This window comes from Talpa occidentalis, unplaced genomic scaffold (assembly GCF_014898055.3).
Source record: "Talpa occidentalis isolate TD23 unplaced genomic scaffold, MPIMG_talOcc4v2.1 talOcc4.14, whole genome shotgun sequence".
NCBI classification, from domain to species: Eukaryota; Metazoa; Chordata; class Mammalia; order Eulipotyphla; family Talpidae; genus Talpa; species Talpa occidentalis.
Genome location: NW_023601433.1, coordinates 90,708,824 through 90,736,324, shown reverse-complemented (window position 1 = coordinate 90,736,324; position 27,501 = coordinate 90,708,824). Strand labels below are relative to the sequence as shown.

General features: G+C 62.6%; 2 protein-coding genes across 4 annotated transcripts; one reads left to right on the top strand and one right to left on the bottom strand.

Moving 5' to 3' along the window:
* The first annotated feature begins 1,113 nt into the window (after positions 1–1,113).
* On the top strand, positions 1,114–4,823 carry PGAM5 (PGAM family member 5, mitochondrial serine/threonine protein phosphatase). Of its 2 annotated transcripts, none has more exons than XM_037511547.1 (6): positions 1,114–1,357; positions 3,022–3,200; positions 3,446–3,571; positions 3,652–3,740; positions 3,812–3,945; positions 4,023–4,823. In XM_037511547.1, exons 1-6 carry the CDS (start codon positions 1,167–1,169, stop codon positions 4,171–4,173), a joined length of 870 nt encoding a protein of 289 aa, XP_037367444.1. In that variant the 5' UTR covers positions 1,114–1,166; the 3' UTR covers positions 4,174–4,823. The 2 variants fall into 2 exon arrangements, with proteins under 2 accessions (XP_037367444.1, XP_037367445.1); XM_037511548.1 differs by having other exon boundaries at positions 1,167–1,357; positions 3,815–3,945.
* Positions 4,824–5,857: 1,034 nt separating this feature from the next.
* On the bottom strand, positions 5,858–25,332 carry LOC119245097 (ankyrin repeat and LEM domain-containing protein 2). 2 transcript variants are annotated; one of them, XM_037511373.2, is made up of 14 exons: positions 25,140–25,332; positions 19,361–19,834; positions 13,852–14,058; positions 13,383–13,478; positions 12,912–13,105; positions 12,646–12,834; positions 11,191–11,313; positions 10,302–10,368; positions 9,327–9,499; positions 8,929–9,035; positions 8,361–8,548; positions 7,794–8,208; positions 7,419–7,550; positions 5,858–7,226 (listed from the first exon to the last, which is right to left on the bottom strand). In XM_037511373.2, exons 1-14 carry the CDS (start codon positions 25,330–25,332, stop codon positions 7,004–7,006), a joined length of 2,781 nt encoding a protein of 926 aa, XP_037367270.1. In that variant the 3' UTR covers positions 5,858–7,003. The 2 variants fall into 2 exon arrangements, with proteins under 2 accessions (XP_037367270.1, XP_054551423.1); XM_054695448.1 differs by lacking the exon at positions 13,383–13,478 and having other exon boundaries at positions 5,860–7,226.
* Positions 25,333–27,501: the final 2,169 nt, after the last annotated feature.

Below are 27,501 nucleotides of genomic sequence, written 5' to 3'. Positions count from 1 at the left end.
ACTTTGGCAGAAATGTGGGGCCAGAGAGCTGCCCTCAGGTTTTAAGCTCTTTTAACAGGTAAAATACTGCTCAGCCGGGTTGCTCAGCCAGCTGCTGCGGGGCTCTGCCAGGTAATGGGTGCACCCCAGCCTTCAGCTCCTGGGCAGTGTCCCTTCCTGGACACGCAACCCTGGGCTTGACTGTGTTCTCTGGGCCCCTTTTGTGCTGGTGCCACTTCTGCTTTCTCAGATTTTTCCACTTTGGCCTCTGTGGTCCCCCTCAAGGACCCCCCCTCCCCCAGTGTCAGCTGCCCCTTGGCTGGCCTCACGACTCAGCTCCAGCCAGTGCAGCCTCCCCAGGCGCCCACGCAGGCTGGGCCCTGCACCCCCCTTTCCAGCCCGGAGGCCCTTCCTCTTGTGCCCCCGGCTGCTCCCAGGGGAGGGTTTGTGGGGGCACATTCCGAGCCCAGTGGCCGGGACCGCGTCCCAGTCTCTGCCTCGGGGCCTGTGGGCTCGCATCTGCCATGAGGCAGGCGCAGCCCCCACCTGAGTGCACAGGTGACGGGGAGGCTGCCATCCCGCCCTTCAGGCCCGCGGCGCCACCGTTTTGGCCCCGGGGGGGCGGGGCCCTCCGGGAGGCGCGGCCTTCGTTCGGGCCCTGGATCTGTGGGGAGAGGCAGCCGCCCCTGGCCGAGAGACGCCTCGTCCCCGCGTGGGAAACGCGCCCGTGTTGCTGCTCCCCGAGCCGAGCGCCCGCCGTGACCCCGCCCGCCCGCCCGGCTCCGCGTCCCCTGCCCTCCCGAGGCCCCTCCGGCCGCGCCCTCGCGCTCGCCCCGACGCGGGCCACCGGCTGGGGCGCCAGGAGAGACCGAGCGCGGACGCCGCAGCCAGCGCGGAGAGGGCGGGAAGCCCGCGCGCCGCCTCGCGGCCAGGACGGCCCCGGAGGCCGGGCCCGGGGGCTCAGCCCTCTGCGCACGCGCCCCGCGCCCTCTGCGCACGCGCCCCGCGCCCTCTGCGCACGCGCCCCGCGCCCTCTGCGCACGCGCGCCCGCCCCGCACGCCCGCTCGCGCCCCTCCCGGAAGTCGCCGCGGGCGGCCCGCGGCCGGAAGGGGCCCGGGAAGCGTGTCCCTCGCGGCGCGCCGTCCGTCCGGCCTGCGAGCCTGCGCGGCGCGCGCACCCGAGCGGCATGGCGTTCCGGCAGGCGCTGCAGCTGGCGGCCTGCGGCCTTGCGGGAGGCTCGGCCGCCGTGCTCTTCTCGGCCGTGGCGGTGGGCAAGCCCCGCGCGGGCGGGGACGCGGAGCCGCGCGCGACCGAGCCGCCGGCGTGGGCGGGGGCCGCGCGCCCCGGGCCCAGCGTCTGGGACCCCAACTGGGACAGGTGCGCGCGGCGGGCGGCTCTCTCGGGCCGGCCGTGAGGCCGGCGGGGCGTCCCGGGCCCCCCTGCTCCCCGCGCGCCCCCAGCTCCCCCCGCCTCCGCAGCCCCCCTGCTCCCCGCGCGCCCCCAGCTCCCCCGCCTCCGCAGCCCCCAGCCTCCCGCGCATCCCCAGCCCCCCTGCTCCCCGCGCGCCCCCAGCTCCCCCGCCTCCGCAGCCCCCCTGCTCCCCGCGCGCCCCCAGCTCCCCCCGCCTCCGCAGCCCCCCTGCTCCCCGCGTGCCCCCAGCTCCCCCCGCCTTCCACCCCCCCAGCTCCCCGCGCGCGCCCCTAGACCCCCGGCCCTCCAGCCCCCCTGTGCTTCCCGCGCACCCCCTAGCCTCCTGTGCGCTCCCAACCACCCCTGCTTCCGGAGCGCCCCTTCCGCCAGCCAGTTTCTTCTGGCTGTCGAGACCTGGATGAGGAGGGGCCGGTTGGCCTCTGCAGGAGGCTCCTGGGTCAGCTCCTCGCCGCCAGCCACATGTCATGACAGCACTTGAAACAGTTTTTACTTTTCTTAAAGATTTTTATCTTTAGTTGTGCATACAAGAGCTGGGGTGCAGGCCAGAGGTGCAGGGATTCACCAGTGACAGAGTGAGGAGAGAACAGGCGGATCCACTGAAACCCACTGCTGAGGGGAGCAGCGGGGAGCCAGGAGAGGTCTGCTGCGCCATGTGGGTAGCTCCCTGGCCGGGAATGGACAGAGTGGTCCACTCAGTGGCCATGGAAAGCTTCATAGTGTTGCAACTTATCCCCCGCGCCACCAGGGAGGCCCCTAACTTCAGTAGTCTTCTGAATTTCTTGGGCCTTTTTAAGGAAACACACCAGTTAACAGGCTTGCTTGAGGGAGAACTGCTGACATGCTGTGTCTGCGCCCCAGGCCTGGCTTTGTGGGGGTCACTGTCCAGGCTGGGCAGCCTCCCTACGCCACCTAACTGCTTCTGCTTGTAGTTCTGCGGTCTCAGGCCTGGCTGATCAGGGCACCCAGGTTGGTTGCCGGAGGGACGCTGCGTCACCAGGGCGCCCCTCGGAACCAGCTCTCCCCACGCTATGTCCCCTGAGCTAGATCCCCCATGGTGCTGGTGTCATAGATGTTCTCCGCCCTGTGAGCGCAGCCCTGCCTGTTCGCACACGACAGGACTGTCCCTTGCCTCTGCTGCACCCCTGCAGGCCTGGTGCTAGGCACTCTTGCGGCCGGGGCCCCTGTGCTGGTACCCGAGAACGTGGGTTTTCATCTCCCTGAGGTGACTTCTTTGGAGTCTCAGCGTCGTCGTGCGCTGGTGGCCAGCGGCTCCTGGACAGCACAGCTCCGCCTGCCTCCCCGCCCTCCCTCCGGCTCCAGCCCCTTCTCCCTGCCGCTGGCCTTCCTCACAGGACCTGAGCGTGAGAGGGCTGATCCCGTCTGTTTTGTCCCCGCGTGTTCCCAGGGCAGGCCTGACTCAGCTCTGAGCGGGGAAAGGTGTGTGTCCCGGCCTGGCCAGCCCGGCCTGGCCTCTCAGGCTGGCGTGGAGGTGGCGCGGGGTTCAGCTTCTCTGCCCCTCCATGCTTCCCCAGCCCAGAAGCCCTTCTGACCCGAAATCCCCAAGGTCCTCCTGGGGCCTGGAGTAGCCCACTTTTGTCCCTCAACACCAGGCGAGAGCCGCTGTCGCTGGTCAACCTGCGGAAGAGGAACCTGGAGTCCGGAGAAGAGGAGCTGGCCTCCAGGCTGGACCACTGCAAAGCCAAGGCCACGAGGCACATCTTCCTCATCAGGCACTCGCAGTACCACGTGGATGCCTGCCTGGAGAAGGACCGCACCCTGACGGCCCTGGGTATGTGGCTGCCGCTCAGGCCGGCCCCTATGAGCCCCGGGCTTTGCCTCCCTCAGGACCCAGCCCTGCTTGGGTGTGGCCAGAGCCGCCTCCTCCAGCCAGGTGTGCGCTGCGGCCCTGTGACCCTTAGACTAAGATGGGAGCCACCCTGCCGCCTTTCGCCTGGGCTTGGGCAGCCCCCACCATCCCCGGTAGAGGGCTCTTGGTGAGGCTCCCAGACAGGATCCCTGTTCCCCACCCTCCAGGGCGAGAGCAGGCTGAACTGACCGGGCTCCGGCTGGCGAGTTTGGGGCTGAAGTTCAATAAGATAGTGCATTCCTCCATGACCCGCGCTGTGGAGACCACCAACATCATCAGCAAGCATCTGCCGGGTGGGTGTGGGGGCGGGTGGGGGCGGCCCCGTGGGATCCTGGCGTGGCGCATACAGGTGGCTGACAGGCGGCTCCTCCAGGTGTCTGCAGAGTCAGCACTGACCTGCTGCGGGAAGGCGCCCCCATCGAGCCCGATCCGCCGGTGTCTCACTGGAAGCCCGAGGCTGTGGTAAGGCCCCGCGCCCCTGCCCCGAGCGCCCGCGCCGGCACTGCCCAGGCTCACCAGTGCCGCCTCCCCAGCAGTATTACGAAGACGGAGCCCGGATCGAGGCCGCCTTCCGCAACTATATCCACCGGGCGGACGCCAAGCAGCAGGAGGACAGCTACGAGATCTTCATCTGCCACGCCAACGTCATCCGTTACATCGTGTGCCGGTGAGTGCGTGCCCCCGGGGCCTGGACCCCACCTGGGCCCCACGGCCGACCCAGCGTGTCCTCCCCTCTCTCCCCAGGGCGCTGCAGTTCCCGCCAGAAGGCTGGCTGCGCCTCTCCCTCAACAACGGCAGCATCACCCACCTGGTGGTGCGGCCCGACGGCCGTGTGGCGCTCAGGGCCCTCGGGGACACGGGCTTCATGCCTCCGGACAAGATCTCCCGCTCCTGAGGGCCGGGGTGCTCCCTGCCCCCTCGCCTGGCAGGGACACTCCCCTCTCCCCGTGGACACACCTGGCTGCACCCAGGATGGCTGGCGTCCAAGCTGGAGGCTGGTGCTCCCTCGGGGCCGTCTCCCTGCCCTCGTGGACCAGCACCGCCTGTGGGGTGCAGGGGGGCCCTCTGGGACTGGACGAGTCTGACAGACACCTGGGACCGGCCCATAGCTCTCCTGGGTGCACCAGGGCTCCCGAGCAGCTTGTCCCCCCACCCCAAAACAGATTCTGCTTCAGACGTTCACCGGCACCCTTTGTCACTTAGACACTTGTCCCAACTGTCCCCCTCTGGGTTCTTGCTTGGAAGGCCAGGGGCCCTGTCGTGGCTGGGGGTGGCCCAGCTGGGAGGCTGGGCTTTTCCCGGCCCCAAGCACACCGGGCAGGTGATGGAGGAGACCCGGCAGGGCCGCTGTACAAAATGCCTAGCTCAGCTGCCTTTGCTCTATAAGCAGCAGGTGTGGCGTGTCCATCCCAAACATTACGTTGATTTAGGAAAAACTGTCATTTCTATCAAGTGTGTCAACGTTTTCTGCAGTCAGTACAGTAACGTGGTCCATTATCTCTGTCAACTTTGGAAGTAACCATGAATTAAAGTTTTATTTTACTGGTTCACAGTTTCCATTGTTAATGACCAAAGGAAACAAGGTGAGGCCGTAGCCTTGGGCCCGATAGAGCCCCCCAGCATCGGAGCCCAGAAACATCCTGACAAATCAAGCAGGGCTGGGCCAGTTCCTGGACTGCAGCGACGGGCGGCCCTGGCCCGCAAGGCCTGACGGCTCCCTCGTGGCCACCTGCTGACCAGCCTCGTCTGGCCATTCCGTCCTGTGTGCCGGACCCCGGGGAGCAGGCAGGCACCCACAGTGTGGGCCGCCCTCTGGACTAGTCAGAGACAGACCCGAGAGGTCAGCGAAGACATGACTTGGCCCAAACAGCCACAGAATGGGGCATGCGGCACCACCTGGTGGCTGGTACCTGCTGTGGAGGTCATGGTGTGTGTTCATTTTTTTTTTTTTTTTTTTAAGATTTATTTATACAAGCGCTGGGCACAGTCAGAAGTGCGGGAGGGTGAGAGAATTCACCAAAACCAGAGCGGGGAGCAGAACAGGCAGACCGACTAAGTACACTGCTGAGGGGAGCAGCGGGTGGCAGGAGAGGTCTGCGCGCCATGTGGGACCCTTGCCTGGCGGCCGGGGATCAAACTGGCACTGCAGAGGCTGCGGGCAGCTTCACAGCCCAGTGCTCAACCGCTGCGCCACCGGGGAGGCCCCGTAGGCCAGAGGTACCGGGGTGTGTGTGTGAGAGAACTCCCCAGAGAACAGGTGGATCCACTGAGACCCACTGCTGAGGGGCAGCGGGGAGACAGGAGAGGTCTGCGCGCCCTGTGGGTCACTCCCTGGCCGGAGATCAAACTCAGGCCACTGGAGAGGCCCCACCGACCTATTTTCTTCCAGGACAGGCCAGAAAGGAGCTTGCATGGGCGTGTGCACTACACGCACAGTGCTGGTGCTCGACCCCCTGCCCCCAGGGGTGGCCAACCCTAGGCCGTCATGCTCTGTGAGCTGCAGAGTTCTCGGAGCATCCAAGAATCATTCCGGCGGAGCCGCCTACTGCCGCCAGCCCAGGGGGAGCCCCTCTGGGCCCTGGGGCTTCCCAGCCACCTGGTTGAGCAGGGGCCGAGCCCACGGGTTCTGTAGGCCCATCCCAGCACCACTTGTGCATCACCAATGGCCACTGCCCTGGCTTGGGGAAAAGAGCTTTTCCAAAAGCTTAGAATTACTACCACGTGGTTTTAAAAATAATTTATTAAGTATCTTTAAAAAGAACAAAACCTCCAAAGGTGCAACGAAGCAGTTGCTGGGGGCTGGGCCCGCTGACAGGCCGCGGCCAGACACCCACGGCATCCCCTGAGGACGGGCCCCGGGGTCTGTGAGGCACTGGCCTTGCCCTCGGCCATCGGCTGCACGCACGCAAGCACTGGGTGGCCCCTGAGGCTGGACCCGGCTTGGCCTCCGGGACTGCTGGCCGGTCTCCTGTCACCAGGTGGAAGGAGTAAGGCGTCTTATACAAGTTTCAGAATTTTTACAAAGAAATTCACCCTACTTAGCATCACTGGGTAGTCCCAAAAAGCGAGGTCGGGGAAAAGCGATGTACAAAAGGCACTGAGGCTCCCGGGGACACTGGGGCCCTCTGGTGCAGAGCGGGGCTCCCCCAAGCGGCCTGGAGCAGTCGCTTTGTGAGGAGGCCAGGAGCCGGGCGGTGCAGCCGTGTGGCCGCCCGCAGGACAACTGTCCAGGAGAAGCTGCTTCTGTGGTCACTGGCCCAGGCGTGTTTCCAGCCCAAATGGCAGATGTCACCGTGGCTCTCAAAGCCAAGGATCGTCATCCCTGGACTTGAGCAACTGGCCGAGCAGTAGAGCCAAGGCCCTCGCATCAGGAGCCGAGTGACAACAGCCCTCCCAGAACACGCCCCTTCCCAGGAGCTGAAGTGGCCCCTGGGAACGCCCTCCCGCTGCATGGGCACCAGCAGCCCAACCCCACGCACCCCGTGCACCCCTCGCTGGCCACAATGGCCGGCCCCAGAGCACACACATCCAAGCTGCTGCGCCAGCTGCTCCAGTTGTTTCTCCCCTTGCTCCTAGGGAGGAGCCGTCTGCAGGACCTTGACCACACCCCGGACACGTGCACGGCCACAGCTCGCCCACCCACCGTGAGGGTTAATAAATGAAGTGGAACGTGCTCTCGTGTGAAGCTTTAGTGCTAACGGTGTTCCCCTTCTTCCTGGGGGTGCCTACAGCCCAGCCGGTTGGGCCAGCAGCACCATCCTGCGGAGCTGGCCCCCAGGGGCAGGGCTGTAGCGGCCGGGGCTGCCCATGCCTGGGGAGCGCGGGGCCAGGCCGGGCCTTCCTGGGCTGTCCCTGGAGGACACGGCCCTCCTGGGGCTGCAGCTGCGAGGGCAACCGGGATTCACCAGCTGAGACTTCTGCCTCCCATGCAGGGCAGGGCTGGGCCAGCTGTAGAGAGGGGACGGCATCAGCAGGGACGTGGGGGCTGAGGGCAGGTGGGGCAGACGCCTGCACCCCAGCACACCGACCCCCAGACTGTGGGCCCACGGGGTGCTGCCCGCCTGCCCCCATTCTTCCTGGCGGACAGCTACAGCACGGTCACCCACTGCCCGCAGAGAGGCCGGCGCCAGGCCCGGGTACCTCTGTCTGTCCGCGGGAGAGAAGCACAGGACGGCGCTCTTCCACCTGTGCACGGCTGGGTACTGGCCGGGGTCCACATCCACGTGCTCCAGAGCCGCCAGGACATCCCTGTCCAGCTTGGACGGCTCCTCCCTAGGAGCAAGGAGAGAACTAGCTCAGTTCCGGGGCTGAAACCAACCCCCCACCCTGCCCCCTCCCTCGAGCCTGCACTGGCTGCGCAGGGGGCACCGGTCAAGGGGCTCAGGGTGACGGGCCCCTCAGTGGCTTCCACTGGGACAAACTCGCCCCAGGGACGGCTGGTCCCCGCTGGGGTGGACTCTGCAGGCCCCGCCCTACCTCCCCATTTGGGCCCCCCAGGTGCCTCTTCTCATTCACCCGGAAAGGAAGTGCCTCTGCGTGGGGGCCCCCAGAGGCGGTGAGGATGCGGGGGCAGCTCCCCCGCTCTCAGTCCGACCGAGGGCAAGGAGTCTGTCTGGTGCCGATGCATCCCCCGCCGCCTCAGCTCCCGACACCGGGGCCTCGTCCCCGCCGCATGTCCTAGGAAAGCCGCTTCCTACGCTCCGCAAGTTCAGCTTATCAAACTCCGCAGCCAAGCCGGAGACAGGTGGCGGGGAAGCCCCCTCCGCGCCAGGGCCCGGGCTGCTGCTGGGGGGGTGGCGGGGCCCATCCCCGCTGCCCTGGGGGCCGGTGCTGGCAGCTTCTGGGCTTGTCTTCGGCCCCAGGCGTGTGTCGTCCTCCTCGAGAAACGCCCTGACGGAGATGGAGCCACTGCTCCTCCTCACGGGCGAGGCTGGGGCAGAGAGCGAGAGAGCAGCACCTCAGGGCACGGCCCTGAGCCCGGCCCCCAGTGCCCCGGGGCGAGGGCAGCCCGAGGAAACCCAGCCTGGCCTAGCTCTGCCCCTCGGAGGCTGGGGTGGGTCCTCATGGGCGCCATGTCCTCACCCAAGGCAGCAGCTTTCTCCGGGGCACAGGCCTCGCCCCCCGGCGCGAGCCGGGCCCTCCTGGCCACGTCCTGCTGAGCAAGGTGCTCCTCCAGCCGCCGCAGGCCCTCCGCGGAGGAGAGGTCCACAAAACAGCCCAGGAAGTCCCAGTACTCGGCCCAGGGGTACTGCAGCTCGTGAGCCAGTTCCCTGGGGGACCAGCCCGGTGTCAGCACAAGCCCGCACAGGCCCCAGGGGTGCCGGGCCGGGCAGACAGGGAGCTCGCAGGGCTGCTCCGGGGTGAGCCGGTCACGGGAGGGAAGGAACCTGACCCCACCCCTTGCTGAGGGACACACGAGGTCAGAGGTCGCAGGTGAGCCCATGTGAGGCCCCAGGATGCCCCGCTGGCCGTCCCGCCACGGGGGAAGCTGGGGGCGCTGGGCGGGCCCCACACATGGAGGCGCAGGTGCCCTCCCCAACTCCAGGCTGTGAGCCCCGGACCCACAAGGACTCTGAGAAAAGCCCGAGCACCAGCGGGGTTGTGCCTGCCCCCACTCCGCCCCGCCCCGCCCCGCCCGTGCCCAGAGCACCTGCCCACTCGCTCGGCGCCTCGCTCGGGGTCCGACTTCCTGACACTGTGGAAGAGGCCGGCTTTCTCCCGCGGCGGAGTCTTCCAGAGCCTGCGGAAGTCCTCTGCCTGCGGGAGAGCTGGCTGAGCTGCAAGCGCACCCAGCACTGGGGCAGAGGGTTGCAGGGCAGGGGACAGTGCCCGTCCCATGGCCGGTCACCAGGGCTGTGCTCTGTGTGCCCAGGTTGGCCCAACACCCGCGGGCCAGGCAGAAGGAAGGGGCCGTGCTCCCCTAGCAGACACTGGCAACGCCCCAGCACCTAGCCCTGGGCTCCAGGAGTCCTGGCCTTGAGCACAGAGGCTGGACACCTGGCACTTCTGGGCAGTCAGGAGTGGGTTCTAGAAGCTTCCACCACTCACCTTGGATGGACTCAGGGGCCCCACAAAGGCTCGCAGGGTCAGCACAGGGTCTCTGGGGCCGCCTCCCCAGGGGCGGGCGTGAGAGGCCTGGGCTGTCTGGTCCGAGGACCACAGCTCCCCGATCACGGGCGACGACATGTCCTCCGCCCTCAGCAGCGGCACGTAGTAGTGGCCTGGGGAGACACGCTCGCTGAGCCCCGCTCCAGGGCCCCCAGCCTGCACCTAGCACCTCAAGGGCTCAGACACACAGAGGGGCCCCGCCCCCGCTGGGGAGCAGCTCAGCCAAGAGCTCGGTGGGTGACCCGTGTGGACGGTGCTGGCATCTGGAGGAACCAAGGTGGGGGGCCGGCGGGGCAGTGGGTAGAGGCAGACACACGCAGTGGTCTTGGAGTGGAGCCCGGGTGGCCTGGCTAGGCGGACACCCAGGCACGAGTGGGTCGGAGGCCCTCAGGCCCTGCCGCACGCTCTGAGGGCAGGGGCGCCAGCTCGGCCCCCAGGGCAAGCCCACACGATGGTGGGGCCTGGGTGAAGCCTCCATTCCTGGACAGGCTGGCCCCGAGGTCGGGCCGGGGTAGTGGGCCCCTGAGAACCCAAGCAAAGGGACTGCCCAGCCGGAGAAGGCGCCTCCAGCCCAGAGCCCCGCCCAGGGTGCCGAGCCGCAGGGGCGGGAGGGAGGGTGCCCGTCTTGGCCAGGGTGGGGCAGGGCAGCAGGGAGGCGGCCCCGAGGGCCAGGGGAAGCTCCTGACAGACCAACCCCTGCAGCAGGGACTCAGACTGGCTGCTCCTGCTCCTCGCTGTGCCGACGAGACGGCCCCGAGGGGTGGGAGACCCCGGCCCACTGGCAAGCACAGTCCCGACTCCCTGCTCTGGGAGGGCCCCGGCCGCAGGGCAGGGGCTCTGGGAGGACGGGGGCAGCCCGGAGGCAGGAGTGGCCGTGGGGAATGGAGGGCTCAGCGCCAGCCCACTTGACCTTACCCTTTAAATACTCTCTGATCCGCTCCTTCAGCTCCACAGATTTATTTTTGCTTCTTTCGCAAATAACCTATTTACAAAGCAAGCCATGTGAACACTCGGAATCCGACCACGTTTTTGTGTCACTAAAATCCAATAAAGACAAATTCTGGTCATCAAAACAAGGGTGTGACTGGAGACTATCTGGACAGCACATGCCTTCTTCTGGAATGTTCTGTAACACTAAGGGGCCAGGACCAGGTCCAGGGCCAGGAGGCGGCCTCTGCAGGCGCAGGGCAGGGGGACACCCTGGGGCCCGGGGCGCTCTGGCCGCCCGTGGGATGAGAGGGGACCCCGACCCAGCGCGGACACAAGTGCTGGGGCGTCACAGCTGTGGGAACTGACTCCTCGGCCCTCAGAGAACCGCAGCGACGAGACGTTCCGCGAGACGCGGTGAGAAGCCGGCTGGAAGGAAGGGAGCAGGAGCAGAATCCCCGTCTCACCAAGGTCACAACAGTGAAATTCGTCAGGAAGCGCCCTGACGGAGATGCGCCCTGCGCTGAGCCGGCTCCCAGGCCGTGCCTCACACTGCAGGCCTGCGTCGGAGCCAGAGCCACCCACACAGAGGCCACTCCCGGGTCCCGTGGCACCAGCACTCGGGCGGGCGGGGAAGGCCTCCCTCTACCCTCGCCAGGCCCACGCCCGCCCTCACAGCTGCTCCCTGCCCCACAGGGCGCCTTCTGCTCGGCCTGCACGGCCCCACTCGTCCTGCCCAGCCACACGCCCACCAAAGCAGACCCAGCCCAGCCCGGCGCCGGTCTGTCCTCTCTGCCCCAGATGGCCGAGGGCGCCTGAAGGACTCAGCTGCAGCAGAGAGCGCGGCCCCTGCCTCGGGGTGGCGGTGGGTACTCACATCTTCGGGGGTTTTGTCCTGTTTGTTTCTCGGGTTTGTCACGATTAAAGGGTGTGAGGACAGCACGTTGACGACGTCTGCGTGCCCAAATTTACAAGCAAAGTGCAGCGGCGTATCGTAGGCCTGAGGAACGGAGGAGACGCTGCTGACCCCACTTGGGTCCCCAGGGCCGCCCTCGGGCACAGCAGCATTCAGTGACACAGTCGAGAGCCAGGGCCCACGGAGGACGCTGCCTCTGTGAACAATCTGCCGGCAGCGGCTCCCTTTGGCCAGGCCTGTGGGCGCGTCTGCTGCCTGGGTCCAGTGGGCATCCCCACAGCTGCTCCGGGTAGGCCTGGCTCCCTTGGGGTGAGCGGCAGCCGCAGGGACCCACCTCCTCTCAAAGCAGCCTGGGCACTGCGGGGAAGGCATCCACACCCGCTCCTCAGGAGGGGTCCCTGCCCCGACTCCCCACGCGACCCCTTCGCCTGGGCCTATGGGAACTACACTGCATGGCGACCACAGCTCAGGCACAGCCTGTCCACCCCACGCACCCACCGGGGCCAGGACAGGCCTGAGCACCCCCAGGGCAGCAGGCTCCAGCCCCGCGTCCCTGGCAGGCCTGCCCGTTCCCTGTGCCACTCCCCTGAAAGCCCGGCTACCCGCACACCCCTGCCCAGCGCAGCCCACATCTTTGCGCCAGCCCTGCCTGCCCCAGCCCTGCCAGAGCGGAGAACCTCCCAGTCAAGGGCCGACGCCAGCATCAGGCACACAGGCCGCCCCATCTGCCCCGACTCACCTGCCTTGCCACTAGTGCGAGGTGTCCCACCTGTGATGATGTCTGCAGAGCGTCAGGCCCCCCTCGAGCTCCACGAACCTGACCCCAGGCCTGCCCTCACTCCACACCCTGCAGTGAGTGTATGTGTGGCCACCCCGCTGGCGGCTTTCGGCCACAGACACAGGAGCGCGCGGGGCATGGATTCCTGGGGGCTCAGGGCACAGCCAGACCCCATCCTCAGCCATGGCGCCCCGGACATCGGCGCAACTGGGAGTGCACGCAACTGGGAGCCCAGCAGCTGGGCCTCACGCCACCACACCCCCCGCATAGCTGCACGGATTCTGCTGCTCCAAATCCTCACTGAGGCCTCACGTACGGTGGAAACCATCCACTCGCACTGCTAACCCCACGTGGGCAGTTTCCAATGTGACGCTCAGTGGGAAGAAACCATGTGCACAGGACATGGGAAGGTGCCAGAGCTTTCTGATGTCCCTTCAGCCTGGGCACCACACCCAGCTCAGCCTGCCCAGCCCAGGCCTCCGGACAGCCAGGAGGGTGGGTGTGTGGAGCAGCAGGGCAGGCCCAGGGCAGGGATGCAGCTCACATCACAGCACAAGCCTCGCTCTGATGAGACCATCCCCGCCCCCCGCCGCTGGGCACACCTGTGTCCCGCCCCCCGACCCCCACCCTGCACACACCGCCTTGTCCGGGGTGTTCAGGTACAGGTCGACGACGTAGCAGATGCGCTTCTGTAGCATGTGGGGGTCGTCGTCTGGGTACATGAGCCGCATGAACTCGGGGTCTTCCAGGGTGTCCAGGGTCAGCTGGCATATGTGGGCCTGGCCCTCCTTGGCGGCCACGTGCAGGACGTTGTACCTGCACCCCTCCTGAGGAAAGCAGCAGACCTCAGCTCCCGCCGGGCGCCACCAACCGCTGCCGGGTCCGGGCACACGGGCAGGCTTACCTGCACAATGGTCGGGTTATCCCCGGAGCCGATCAGATACCGCGGGTTGCTCCAGACAAGGTCGGAAAAGGCCTCGCCCTCTCCCTGCTCCACCGCTCTCCGCAGCTTGGCAGTGAGGTCCTGCGTGCGGGGGTTTCTGTAGCTGTTTGCTCGCTCCCTGTTTGCAGCTTCTGGCTCGGACGGGCACAGACCATCTGACAGACAGGATTTAGGGATGCTGACTCCACCAGTGCCAGCCCCACCACCAGGCACCCTCTGGGCCAGGCACCTCCCTGAGGCTGCATCCAGCTGGGTCAGCGCACGCAGACCCTGACCCAGCACTCCATGGACGATGCCTGCTGTGCTGTGTAGGCGGCGACAGCAGCACAGCCTGGCTGCATCCTGCTGGGGCGGCTCAGGCTGCAGGCAGGGAGCCCAGCAGGACCCACAGCGACCCTGCTAGAGCCCCTGGTCTCAGCGCTTTAGTCGCACCTGAACCTGTGCGAGGCCACTCCAGTGGGGTTTTCAGACTGTGAGGATGGAGATCTGTGACCAACATCATTGGGACTCCACGTAGAAGACCTAAGGCTGAGCCGGGGCAACGGATAGGGGCAGCTGGGACTCTCCACGGAAGGAGAGGGTCTCCCCCAGAAAGCCCAGCAGCTGAGGGAGTGGGACCACCAAGAGCTATGGGGGACTCGAATGAAGTCAAAGGCACAGGCTGGGTTTCTGTGCCCAACAGGCAGTGGGAGGAGGTGGAGACAAAGGCGGCAGTGTGGAGGGCTTGCTGTCCAGCCCCAGGACAGACTGACCCGCTCTCCTCGGCTGTCCACAGCCAGGCCCAGGCATACTACTCACCGGTAAGCTGCAGAAAGCTGGTGCCGCAGGTGAGGAACGCGGCCACCAAGTGTCTGCAGGGGAGTTGGACACACGCACCAGAGGGAGTCACTGCGGGACTTACCTTTGAAGCCACCGTTGGCAGAGATGGGCGCTGCCTTCACGGGAGATGCTGGTGCAGAGGTTTTGTTTGGAGAAGGGAAATAATCAAAAATTCCCCTAGCAAACTTCTCAGCGTCTTCTCTACTTGAATAGGCTTTAAATCGGGACCCTTTCATCATTTTGACAGCTTGCAGTGCCTCCTTTTTATCTTCATAAACATGAATCTTTTCTGCAAGAGAAAAGCAATGAAGGAAAATTAAAGACATGTAACTGGGCCAGGTCATCTCCACCCAGAGTTTGACAAGACGCTGCGGCTCCCCAGGGCCTGACTGCTCTTCTGATGTTAATGTTTCAGAGCTTTACTCCTGAAGAAAAAAACTTAGCCAGGGTGGTGCAGAGGTTAAGTTGCAGCACTAGGAAGCCACCTGCAGCACGAGTTCGATCCCTGGCCAGGGAGCTGACCCACAGGACACAGCAGACCTCTCCTGTCTCCCCACTGCTCCCCTCAGCAGTGTGTTTCACTGGATCCGCCTGTTCTACCCCCCACTATGTCTCTGGGGAATCCTCTCACCCCCATACCTCTGGCCTGTACCCCAGTTCTTCCATGCATAAATAAACCTTAAAAAAAAAAAAAAAAAGGCAAGTGGGCCTCCCTGGTGGCGCAGCGGTTGGGCGCTGGGCTGCAAAGCTTCCCATAGCCTCTGCAGCAGTGGTTCGATCCCCGGCCGCCGGCGAGGTTCCCACATGGTGCGCAGACCTCTCCTGCCGCGCCCGCTGCTCCCCTCAGCAGTGAACTTCGTCACTCTGCCTGTTCTGTTCCCAGCTCTGGCTCTGGTGAATCCTCTCACCTTCCCGCACATCTGGCCCATACCCTGGTTCTTGTATAAAATAAATAAATCTTTTTTTTTTTTTTTAAAAAGGCAAGTTAAAAAACTGACAATAGGAAACAATGCCAGAGAATTTTAGACAAGATTTTGAGTTGGGAATGCCTTTCTGAGCACACCAAGAAACTTAAAATACTTAAAGGCAACAGTTCCCATTATGTAAAAAATCACAGTTCTATAAGGAACCACCATATCGAGTCCTGACTCAGCTCGCACACACATAAAACACAAACAACAGGGAACTTATAAGACCGTGTCCACGGCCCAGTAAAAATGGCCAATGGGTGTGACAAGGGCTTAGCGCGAGAGGGTGGCTGATGGCGCGAAGGCAGCCTGGCTGGTGAGGCAGAGGCCCCGCACTTGGCAGCTCAGCGGCAGTCGCTGTGACCACAGGGCAGAGGCGGCTCCTGTCCTCCTTTCTCAGCTAGGACGTGGGCTCAGTGCCAAACTGCAGAGACTGGGAAGTTCTCTCCCCCACAGTGGACTGTGGTGTGTTTGGAGGGCAGAAGCTTTCAGTTCTGCCTCACTTCCGAGCCTCACACACTTGGGCAGGAGTGTAAGCAGACGCAGCTGCTGCAGAGGCAAGTGTGCAGGGTCCTCAAAGAACAGAGACATCAAGCAGTCCAGCACACCCTTGTCTGGACACGCACCCGAAGCACGGGAAAGCTCTGGTCTGAGAGACACACACCCTACACCCAAGGCAGCACTGGTCACAGCACAAGCTGCGGAAACAGCCCAAGCACCAGGCATGAGTGAGTGAGTGAAGATATGGTCGGCACTCAATGGAGCACGACTCAGCTGTAAAAAGGTGTACTCCTACCATTTGCAAACACGTGGATGGAACTGGAGGGGATGAAAGACATCCCAGACAATTTTACTCATGTGGAACATACAAAGGAACAGACAAAGTTAAACCAAAGCAAACCCTAGAAATCTGACTGCAGAACGAGGCACTGGGGTTTTGGGGGTTGGGGCAGGACACGCTGAACTATGGAGGATTATTGGTGCTTTGGTGGTGGATGTAGTGTGACCACATACATCTGACCTGTTTCCCTGAGACACAGACTGTGTTATAAACCAACATTATAGCTCAATTAAAAAAAAAACAAAAAAACCTTATCTTTTCACCTGACACTTCTACTTACCACTTTTAAAAAATTAAAAGTAATGTACACCTAAAGGACCTATACAAAGAAAACTGTAAACACTGTTAAAAAAAATAGAAGACACAAAGAAATGGAAAGACATCCCCTGCTCATGGATTGGAAGAATAAACATTATTAAAATGGCCATCCTTCCAAAAGCAATATACAGATTCAATGCTATTCCAATAAAAATTTCAATGTCATTCTTCAAAGAAATAGAACAAATATTGATGAAATTCATATGGAATCACCAAAAACCCCAAATAGCCAAAGCTCTCCTGAAAAAAAAAAAAAAGGAAATGGAGGCCTCACACTCCCAGACTTCAAACTATACTACAAAGCCATAATCATCAAAACTGCATGGTATTGGAACAAGAACAGACATACAGACCAATGGAGAATAGAAAATCCAGAAATAAACCCACAGATTTAGGGTCAACTAATCTTTGACAAAGGAGCAAAGACTATGCATTGGAGCAAAGAAAGTTTGTTCAATAAATGGTGCTGGGAAAACTGGGCCGCTACATGCAAAAGAATGAAACTTGACCACTACCTCACACCATACACAAAAATCAACTCAAAATGGATTAAAGAACTAGACATAAGACCTGAAACCATAAAATACATAGAAGGAAATATAGGCGAAACACTACGTGATATGCACATCAAAGACATCTTACAGACACATCACCCAAAGCAGTGATAGTGAAGGCAAAGATCAACAGCTGGGACGACATCAAATTAAAGAGCTTCTGCACAGCAAAAGAGACAATAACAAAAACAAAGAGAAACCCCACCAACTGGGAGAACATTTTTGCACCCAACACTAATGATAAAGGACTGATCACAAAAATCTGCAAAGAGCTGATGAGACTCAACAACAACAAAGAAAATAATCCAGTCAAAAAATGGGCAGAAGAGCTAAAAAGAAACTTCTCTGAAGAGGAAATGCAAGTGGCCAACAGACATATGAAAAAATGTTCAACATCACTCGTCATCAGGGAAATGCAAATCAAAACTACCATGAGATACCATCTCACACCAGTGAGAATGGCACATATTAAAAAAACTAGCAACAACAAATGTTGGCGAGGGTGTGGAGAAAAAGGAACTCTCCTGCACTGCTGGTGGGAGTGCAAACTGGTCCAACCACTGTGGAGAGCTGTGTGGAGATTTCTGGACCTACTAAACATGGAGCTTCCATAGGATCCAGCAATTCCACTCCTAGGGATTTACCCAAAGGACACAGAAACATCCATTCCAAAGGGCACCTGCACCCCTATGTTTATAGCAGCACTGTTGACAATAGCTAAGCTTTGGAAACAACCCAAATGCCCAAAAATAGATGACTGGATCAAGAAGATGTGGTCCATACACACCATGGAATATTACTCAGCATTCAAAAAAGATAAACACATGCAAGTTGCAGCAACATGGATGGCGCTGGAAGGGATCATGCTCAGGAAATAAGCCAGAAAGAAAAAGAAAAATACCGGATGGTCTCACTCATAGCAGGAATCTAGAAAACTTAAATAAGGGACCAGGAAAACGAATAACTATAAGAAAGTGAAAATCAAAATCAACAAAAAACTATGAACCAGAGACACTCTATGGGGGGTTGGGAGCGGGGAGGGGAGGGATTAGGGTCAAAATAAGGGGGTTGCAATTGTATGGGGAATATAAAAATAAAATTTATTAAAAAAAAAAGTAATGTACACCTGAATATATATTTGTTATATTTAAATGAAAATGTTAAAGATAAGGGCCTCTCTGGTGGTGCAGCAGGTTGAGCACAGGACTGTGAAGCTGTCCGCAGCCTCTGTAGCATGAGTTTGATCCCCTGGTCAGCCAGGGAGCTACCCACCCGGCGCAGCAGATCTCTCCTGTCTCCCCACTTCTCCCCTCAGCAGCGTGTTTCAGTTGATCTGCCTGTTGTGCTCCCCACTCTGTCCCTGGTGAATCCTCTCACCCCCTGCACCTTTGGCCTAGACCCCAGTTATTGTACGCATAAATAAATAAATCTTTTTTTTTTTTTTTAATTTTTTTTTTTAATAGAGGCATGTTTTCTTTAATGTTTGTTTATACATGCACTGGGTACAGTCAGAAGATGAGAGAATTCACCAGAGCCAGCAGAGCAGGCAGAATACGAAGTACACTGCTGAGGGGAGCAGCGGGCGCAGGAGAGGTCTGCGCGCCATGTGGGACCCTCCTCTGAGCAGCCGGGGATCGAACTCAGAGGGCGGGCAGCTTCGCAACCAGCTCTACCGCTGCGCCACGGGGAGGAAATAATTCTTTTAAAGAAAGAAAATGTTAAAGAAAAACCATCTTAACTTATACACATGTGAAACAGGGTCTTGATACACAAGGTTACTAAGGGTGACATCCAGATTTGGGTGAGGGGAGGGAAAAGCCTCACTTTGTAAGTCATACATGTAATATAGTCATAAACTTTAAGGTTGAAAACAAACAGAAACTGCAACATGATCTCACTAAGTTTTCTTTAAAAAACGCTCATCAGCCCCAACACATGCCGTGTCCACCCGGTCTCCCCTCGGCGTCACCACCACGACATGACTCCTGGCTTCATAGCCTTGGGCTCTCACCAAGCCCTCCAGGGCTAGCTCAATTCTTTTCTTTTTTTAAAAGATTTATTTCTTCATGCATACAAGAACCAGGTTACAGGCCAGATGTGCAGAAGGGTGAGCGGGTTCACCAGAGACAGAGCGGGGAGCAGAACAGGCAGCCTGACCGAAATACACTGCTGAGGGGAGCAGCGGGCGAGACAGGAGAGGTCTGCCACGCCATGTGGGTATCTCCCTAGCTGGCCGGGATTAAACCAGCACTACAGAGGCTGCAGACAGCTTCACAGCGCTGCACTCAACCACCTGTGCCACCAGGGAGGCCCCAAAATTGCATTCTTTTTTTTTTAAGATTTATATATAAGCACTGGGTACAGTCAGAAGCGCGGGAGGTGAGAGAATTCACCAGAGCCAGAGCGGGAGCAGAGCAGGCAGAGGGACGAAGGACACTGCTGCACGGCAGGAGGTCTGCGCGCCATGTGGGCTCCTCCGTGGCGGGGAGCAGCTGGGATCGAACCGGCGCTGCAGAGGCTGCAGGCAGCTTCGCAACAGCGCTCAATGCGCCACTGGGGAGGCCCCAAAAATTGCAATTCTTGATGCTGAAAATGATTTCTGCTTTCATCAGCCACTTGCTGTAACAAACGGCGCTGAGATATACTGAACTGAAAAAGCAATGATTAACCGCCAAAAGGCAGCCGGCCAAAAAAATATTTAGAAGTAGAGTAAACCTCATAGAAGCCAATGCTCGGAAATAAATCACATAAAGGTTTATGACAAAATTCAGGAAGGTGCTCACAAAACGCTGACAGTGGCTACCCAGGGCCGAGGAGAGCGCGGTGGGAAATCCCCCAGCCCCTTGTAGCTCGTGATCTCCAGAATCGCCTCTCCCTGCTGGCTGCGCCCCTCTGGGAAGGAAGCCTCACCTGCTATGCTACTGCTTCTCAGGGGTGCGTCCTCGGGCGCCGGGCACACGCCATAGAACACAGGGGGCTCCACGGGGGTCCCCACACCGCTCCTGCAGCCGGCTGCACGGAAGGGTGCGGTGCTGGCCTCTGCAGTCACAGCATCCTCCTCCGGGGGGTTCAAGCCCACGCTGTAACCGAAGTCTCTGTCTTCAGCAAGGCCGGCCTGCTCAGCTGGGACCCCGACAGCAGGGTGAAGACCCCGCTGGGCGTCCGGGCTGAGAGAGGGGCCTCCTGCAGCCTCCTGCTCGGGGCTGGCGCCAGGCAGGGCGCTCCTGTGCTCCAGTAACGCCCGAGCCAGTTTCTTCTCAAAAATGAACCTGGTAGTTGACGTAATGGGGCCGCATCTCAACCCATTCTTGACAATTTCCTCTCTCAGGTCGTCCGGGTTCAAGAGCTTCAAGCGCGCCAAGATGGCGTCCATGGTCACCCCACCTAGGACGAGAGGGCACATGATGGCCGCGAGCGCCTCTCCTCTGCCAGAAAGCAGGCACAAGAAGCAAGCCTCGATGTCTGCCCCCACCCAGAGTCTCCCCGAATTCCCCGGAGCCCACGCGCGGACTGTGAGTCCCCACAGGTCCTGCCTGTTAACCTCTAGTGACCCAGGCGCTATCAAGGCCAGTGGCTTCGGTCACCGGGAGGCCCCATGGCCCCGCACTGGACGCTGCCCTGGCCCCCGAGGCAGCAGTGCTGGGGGTTGAGGACACTCAATGCTTCATGGTCTAACTTGGAGTGAAGCCCCGGAGGCAAGTTGACCTGTAACAGGACCGCAGGCCGGGAGTTGGAAGTGGGCCTGGCGACCCGGGCAGTGCGGCCACTGAGCTGCGACAAGGAGGCAGAAGACACAGAGGCACAGGAGGGCCCGCGCAACACCCAGGCCAGACCTGGAGAGGAAGAAGGGACACCGCAGAGCGGAGGGAGAAGATATGGCGCGCTGGCATACACATGGCGGGAGCCCAGGGTGAGGGGCTGAGGCCTGTATTTGTGGTGGGCAGACCCGAGGCCCACACAGAACCAGTGCCCGCTGCAGCTTGGCACCAGCAGGGGCCACTAAGGTGACCATCTTTGCTTTGTGCACTTCTTTAAAAATCTTAGGGTGCGATTTCTTGCCACCCAGCTGCTGGCTGTCACTACCTGCAAAGGGGCTATCAGTCTTTTACACAGTGAACGTCCCACACAGCCCCCTCTAGATGGGCCGGGTAACCTGAGGGGGTCTTCCTAACCTATTCCCCCACACCAGAGGCGGCTAGGTGGTGGCGCCAGGACCCAGGGAGGTGGAGGCCACGCAAGGCAAGGGAGGGCGTGGGGGAGGGCGCCGTCAGCCCGGGCCACTTGCCACACCAGACCGCGTCCTGAGGTGACGCCGCACTGACAGGAAGGGAGCTCTGTCCTTGCACAAGCAAGTCCTAAATGGAACCACACACTCCACGACCTTGGGCAAGTGATTTAAACTCTTCATCTATAAAACGGACGTACCAGGGCCTCCCCGTTGGCGCAGCGCTTGAGCGCTGGGTTGCAAAGCTGCCCGCAGCCTCTGCAGCGCCGGTTCCATCCCCAGCTGCCAGGCAAGGGTCCCGCCTGGCGCGCAGACCCCCCCTGCCGCCCGCTGCTCCCCTCAGCAGTGTCCTTCGGTCCCTCTGCCTGCTCTGCTCCCCGCTCTGGCTCTGGTGAATCCTCTCACCCTCCCGCGCTTCTCACTGTACCCAGTGCTTGTGTAAATAAATAAATAAATAAATAAATCTTTAAAAAAAAAAAACAAAAAAACAAAAAACGGACGTAACAACAGCTCCCTTCCCCGGCTGCAATGACAAGTGGATAAAATTGCACGTGTGGGCCTCCCTGGCGGCACAGCGGTTGAGCGCCGCACCGCGAAGCTGTCCGCAGCCTCTGCAGCACCAGTTTGATTCCCTGCCGGCCAGGGAGAACCCCACATGGCGCAGCAGACCTCTCATGCCTCTCCTGCTGCTCCCCTCAGCAGTGTCTTCAGTCTGTCTACCTGTCCTGCTCCCCGCTCTGGCTCTGGTGAATTCTCTCACCCTCCCGCGCTTCTGACCTGTACCCCAGTTCTTGTATAAAATAAATAAATCTTTTAAAAAAAATTTAAAACTTCGAAGCTGGGCCTCCCCTGGTGGCGCAGAGGTTGAGCGCTGGGCTGCGAAGCTGCCTGCAGCCTCTGCAGCGCTGGTTCAGTCCCCGGCCACCGGTGAGGGTCCCACATGGCGCGACAGACCTCTCCTGCCTCACCCGCTGCTCCCCTCAGCAGTGTGCTTCGTTAGTCTGCCTGTTCTGCTCCCCGCTCTGGCTCTGGTGAGTCCTCTCACCCTCCCGCGCTTCTGACTGTACCCAGTACTTATATGACTAAATAAATAAATCTTTAAAAAAAACAAAAAACAAAAAACTTCGAAGCTGTTGTACCGTAGAACCCCAGTTCTGCAGAATGGCACTGAACAAACACCTGTGCCCTCTGTTGCTAACATCCTCAGACCAGCGAGCACGCATCTGCCCGTGCGGGCGCAGAGGGAGGATGAAGCAGAGGCCGGCAGCCAGTCACCAGGGAGCGGGTGGGTGTGGACAGTGAACCTGACCCGAGAGTGACTTCTCCACCTGACTGTGCAGGCCTTGATTTTCAGAGATGCGTCTGGGATTCAGATGCTCAATAAAAAACGGGGAGAGACTCCCCAAGTGGACTACAAACCAAAACAGACGGGGTCAGCAGGCTGCAAGTCAGAGATTGGCGGGCATCCCCGGAATGACCTGTGCTCCAAAGCCCAAGAGGGCCTGGCTCATCTGAGGCTGAGAGCCCGCTCCCCGCTTGACAGGGAGGGCAGGGGAGGCCGGGGCGGGGCGGGGAGGGGCAGAGAAGTCCTGAGGCTCTGTGGGCAAGAGGTCTCTCAGCCACTCACGGACACCACAGGCAACGCATGTCCCTGAGAGACGACATCACTGACAGGTGGGTGTGGACAGGCTACTGGGCAGCCGGCCACACATGGGCTAGACGTGGACGCCAGCTGGACACCAAGAACGCGGCACAAACACCAGGCCCCTGGGAAGCGAGCTGGGCGGTGGGTGCATCTCACGCCCTGATTTCCTGATGCGCAGGGGAGCCTGAGCATAGGCTTGGGGAAGTGCTCAAAGGCCGGGCCCAAGTCCTGCGGCCATTCCCTACTTGTGCATCACGCGTGTGGCCCACGGGCACCTCGCGCACAGGCACTCCCGGTCACTCGCACAATCACCCACCACCGCCGAGGTCCCTGCTGCTGCCCTCCGCAGCCACGTCCAAGCTCCTCAGTCCCGGCCTCTGCAGCCACTGCCCGTCCCGCAGCTGCACCGCACGCACGTGAGCAGGGGAGCGCGAGGGCGGGAGCACCGCCCAGGCGCCCCAGTGCAGCTCATGCTCCTGACCCACGTGCCTTCAGGCTGCTTCCAGTTTTGGCAATTCCAGACCAACTATTAATAATCGTATATGGATTTTGTCTAAACAGCCCGTTTCTCTAGGCCAAAGGACCAGACATTCAGAGCGAGTTTAAGCTCCGAGGAACCCCAGGGTGGTAGTGTCGGGACTTGCTCTCCGCCCCCTCCGGAGTGCTGGTCATGGATCCTTGTGGGTCTGGCTTGTCCTTCACTACTGGCCAGTGACGCTGGTCATCTCCTCACATGTCCATTTCTTTGTGCCACTTTCGTTAGTTTTTACAAATACAAAATTATTCCAAAATTAAAAGCCAAAAATTAGAAATTTTTAGAGAAAACAGATTGACCCAAACTGCCCCTCAGCCTGTTCCCTAAAGCCATACACGCTGCCCACTCTGAGTTGGGCATTTTCAGTGCGTCCTGCCTGAGGCCTCAGCAACACGGCCTGAGCAGCTGGACGCCAGCTGCTCGCTACAGGCGAGGGGCTCAAACAGTCTGCAGCCCCCAGCACAGGGGGGCTGGGCCCAGGCCTCAGGCCTATCCAGCCGGCCTCTGCCTCCTGCTTGTGCAACTTCCCAGGGCCATGGTACAGATGCAAGGCCAAGCCTTGGGATGTCAGTCACCCCAAGGCCCCCATTAGCCCTAAGGTTTGGGGTGAGGGGGAGATCAATATGCTTTCTGCTAATAAAGTTCCACCTCCGATCAGGGCGCGTGAAGAACTCGTTTACCCTCCTGACTCAGGCAAGGAACCAGAGCTGCCACCTTAGCAAGGGGTTGGGGCACACAGGTGTAGGACCTAGGGTGTGACTGTCACGTGCCAGACGCACACCCAGCATATAACACTCTTTCCTATCTGTGTGACGGTGCCTGAGTTCCCCCAGGTCTCACCCAGAACACCAGATTCAGGCAGGGAGGGGAGATGCGGGCCACAGAGGGGGCCCAGGCCCAAGGAGGGAAACCAACCCAGCCTGGGGAGGGGGTCCAGGACAGGCAGAGGTCCAGGTCAGGGGGGCATGGGGGTCCAGGCTGCAGAGGGACCAGGATTGAGGCGTGTGGGGGTGGCCCAGGCCGGGAGGGGGTCCAGGCAGGGAGGGGGCGGGGTGTTCCAGGCTGGGAAGGGGGTCCAGGCAGGGCGGGGGCGGGGTGTTCCAGGCTGGGAAGGGGGTCCAGGCAGGGCGGGGGCGGGGTGGTCCAGGCCGGGAGGGGGTCCAGGCAGGGGGAGCAGGTGGTCCAGGCCGGGAGGGGGTCCAGGCAGGGCGGGGGCGGGGTGGCCCAGGCCGGGAGGGGGTCCAGGCAGGGGAGCGGGTGGCCCAGGCCGGGAGGGGGTCCAGGCAGGAAGGGGCGGGGTGTTCCAGGCTGGGAAGGGGGTCCAGGCAGGGCGGGGGCGGGGTGGTCCAGGCTGGGAAGGGGGTCCAGGCAGGGCGGGGCGGGGTGGCCCAGGCCGGGAGGGGGTCCAGGCAGGGGGAGCGGGTGGTCCAGGCCGGGAGGGGGTCCAGGCAGGAAGGGAGCGGATGGTCCAGGCCGGGAGGGGGTCCAGGCAGGAAGGGAGCGGGTGGCCCAGGCCGGGAGGGGGTCCGGGCAGGAAGGGAGCGGGTGGCCCAGGCCGGGATGGGGTCCGGGCAGGAAGGGGCGGGGTGGCCCAGGCCGGGAGGGGGTCCAGGCAGGAAGGGAGCGGATGGTCCAGGCCGGGAGGGGGTCCAGGCAGGAAGGGAGCGGGTGGCCCAGGCCGGGAGGGGGTCCAGGCAGGAAGGGAGCGGGTGGCCAGGCCGGGATGGGGTCCGGGCAGGAAGGGGCGGGGTGGCCCAGGCCGGGATGGGGTCCGGGCAGGAAGGGGCGGGGTGGCCCAGGCCGGGAGGGGGTCCAGGCAGGGGGAGCGGGTGGTCCAGGCCGGGAGGGGGTCCAGGCAGGAAGGGAGCGGATGGTCCAGGCGGGAGGGGTCCAGGCAGGAAGGGAGCGGGTGGTCCAGGCCGGGAGGGGGTCCAGGCAGGAAGGGAGCGGGTGGTCCAGGCCGGGAGGGGGTCCAGGCAGGAAGGGAGCGGGTGGTCCAGGCCGGGAGGGGTCCAGGCAGGAAGGGAGCGGGTGGCCCAGGCCGGGATGGGGTCCGGGCAGGAAGGGGCGGGGTGGCCCAGGCCGGGATGGGGTCCGGGCAGGAAGGGGCGGGGTGGCCCAGGCCGGGAGGGGGTCCGGGCAGGAGGGGGCGGGGTGGCCCAGGCCGCGACGGGGTCCAGGCCCGGGCGGCGGGGCCCGCGAGGCGCGGACGGAGGCGCAGGCCCGGCCCGGAGGCGGCCGGGAGGCGGCGGGCGGCGCGGACCCGCCGGCCGAGCGGCCTTACCTGGGCCTGGGCCTGGGCCCGGGGCGGCGGGCGCGCGGGGCGGCGGGCTGGGGCTCCCGGGGCGGCCCCGGCCCCGCGGCCGCTTCTCCAGCCGCCGCACCAGCCAGCGCACGGCGATCAGCAGCACCGAGGCGCCCAGCAGCTCCCAGGCCAGCGCCGTCCACTCGGCCGCCGCCACCCGCGGCCACAGCATCGCCGCCGCGAGGAGCCGCGCAGGCCCGGCCGCCGCTCTGTCCGCCCGCGGGGTCCTGCAGGCGGCGCGCGGGCAGCCCGGCCGGGTCCTGCAGGCGGCGCGCGGGCAGCCCCGGGCCTCGCCCTGGTTTCGGGGCGGGGCTCCTGGGGCGGGGGCGGGGGCGGGGCCTGCTCGGGGCGGGCCCAATAGGGGGCGGAGTCTCGGGCGAGGGCGGATCCCGGCGGGCGGGATCCAGGTTGGGCAGGGACCGGGGCCCGTGGCCAGCGGGCCATGGGCAGAGGTCTGGGCGGGCAGGGGCCAGGGGCAGAGGGCCGTGGGCAGGGACCGTGGGCAGGGGCGGGGGGCAGGGGACCGGGGGCAGGGGGGCAGGGGACCGTGGGCGGGGGACTGTGGGCAGCAGTCTGGGCGGGCATGGGCCAGGCGGGCAGGGGGCCGGGTGGGCAGGCAGGGCCCGGGCAGGCAGGGGGCTGTGGGCAGGGGGCCGGGTGGGCAGGCAGGGGCCGGGCAGGCAGGGGGCTGTGGGCAGGGGCCGGGTGGGCAGGCAGGGCCCGGGCAGGCAGGGGGCTGTGGGCAGGGGGCCAGGGCGGACAGGGGCTGGGCAGGCAGAGGGCCACGGACAGGGCGTTCTAGCACTGGCTGGTTCCCGGACTCGCCGCCGGATCCCCCATGGCTTTGCTCCAGCACCAGCATTGAGCTGGCAGCTCCCTCTCGCCCAGTGCCCTCCGCCTGCAGGGCAGCTCCCGGCCAGAGTGGGGATAGCCTGGGCCCGCGCATCCCTGGCTGTGGCTGACCGGCAGGGGCAGTGGTAGGGCTTGACCCCTAGGATGGAGGGGAGGGAGGAGGCAGAGACCCTGGGAAGCCTCCTGCCCTCCTGCTGTGTAGCGGGAGGCACAGATGGAGACTCTCGCTAAACCAACGCTGGCAAGTGGGTCCCACCCAGGGAGCGGGAACCGGCTGGAGCAGCCCCCACCATAGCCGCCACCCCCAGGCCCTCGCGGGAGCAGGTGCGACCCCTGCGGTCCCCACACGTCCCCCGCGTGGAGGCACCGGGCGGTGCACCCTGCCAGGAGCTGGAAATCTGCCTCCGGATGAGCCAGGGAGGCGGCACACAGCCACTTCTTACAGCTCTAGGGCAAAGGACGCCGCCATACCTGGTGTGCAGACGCCCCTCTGGACAAGCCGCCGTTTATACTCCAAGTGAGCAGGGGAGGAAGCCAGGTCCAGGATTTTCTGTGTGTCTTTTTGAGGCCCCCGATGTAGGCTGGTCGAGGCCCCTGTGCCGAGTAGATCAGTGCACCGGCTCCCAGACCCTGTCCCCGAGGATGCAGGAGAAATGGGGGCTCCCCAGAGAAAACCATGGCAAAGGGATGGCGCAGCGTGGCAGTGTCAGGGTGGGCCAGGGAGGTTTGATTGAGGAGAGGGCCATCAACTCTTTCCTGCGGCCAGCGCGTCCCGTCTGCGGCTGGCCACGCACAGCCCACACGCTGCCTGGCCAGCGGCAGGAGGGAACATGCAGCTGGGACGTTTGCTGCAGCCAGTGTCGTCCAGAGCTGGTTTCTGAGCAGCCCTGGGTACAGCACCTGACAGCCCGACGCCCAGCTCTGCTGTGCAGGAGCCCGGCGGGGGGGGGGATGGGTCGGCAGGCAGGGGTTGTGGGCGTGCCTGCCCACCTTGGTGTGCTGAGCAGACCCCACCGCGCCAGCGCAGGAACCCCAGGCAGGTCGACGAGTCAGGCTGACGTGGGCCTTCTGTGAGCAGGAGCCTCCTTAGGAGGCTGTGGGGCCCGGTGGGGTCCTGGGACATGAGCACCCTCACTGGTTCCAGCTGGAGAGAGCAGAGCTTCCTGGTGGGCTGGCCCAGGAGGGAAGGGGCAGGCCCTGCGGTGGGGAACCCTGACCACCACGGAGCCCCAAGACCCTGCAAGAAGCAAGCAGTAGGCCTCCCTGGTGGTGCAAGGGGTTAAGCACATCACTATGAAACTACCCAGCCTTTGCAGCACGAGTTCCGTCCCCGGCCAGGGAATGACCAGACCCCTCCTGTCTCCCCGCTGCTCCCCTCAGCTGTGTATCTCATTGGATCCGGCTGTTCTGCTCCCCACTCTGTCTCTGGTGAATCCTCTCACCACCCCCACACTTCTGGCCTGTACCCCAGTTCTTGTATGCACAAATA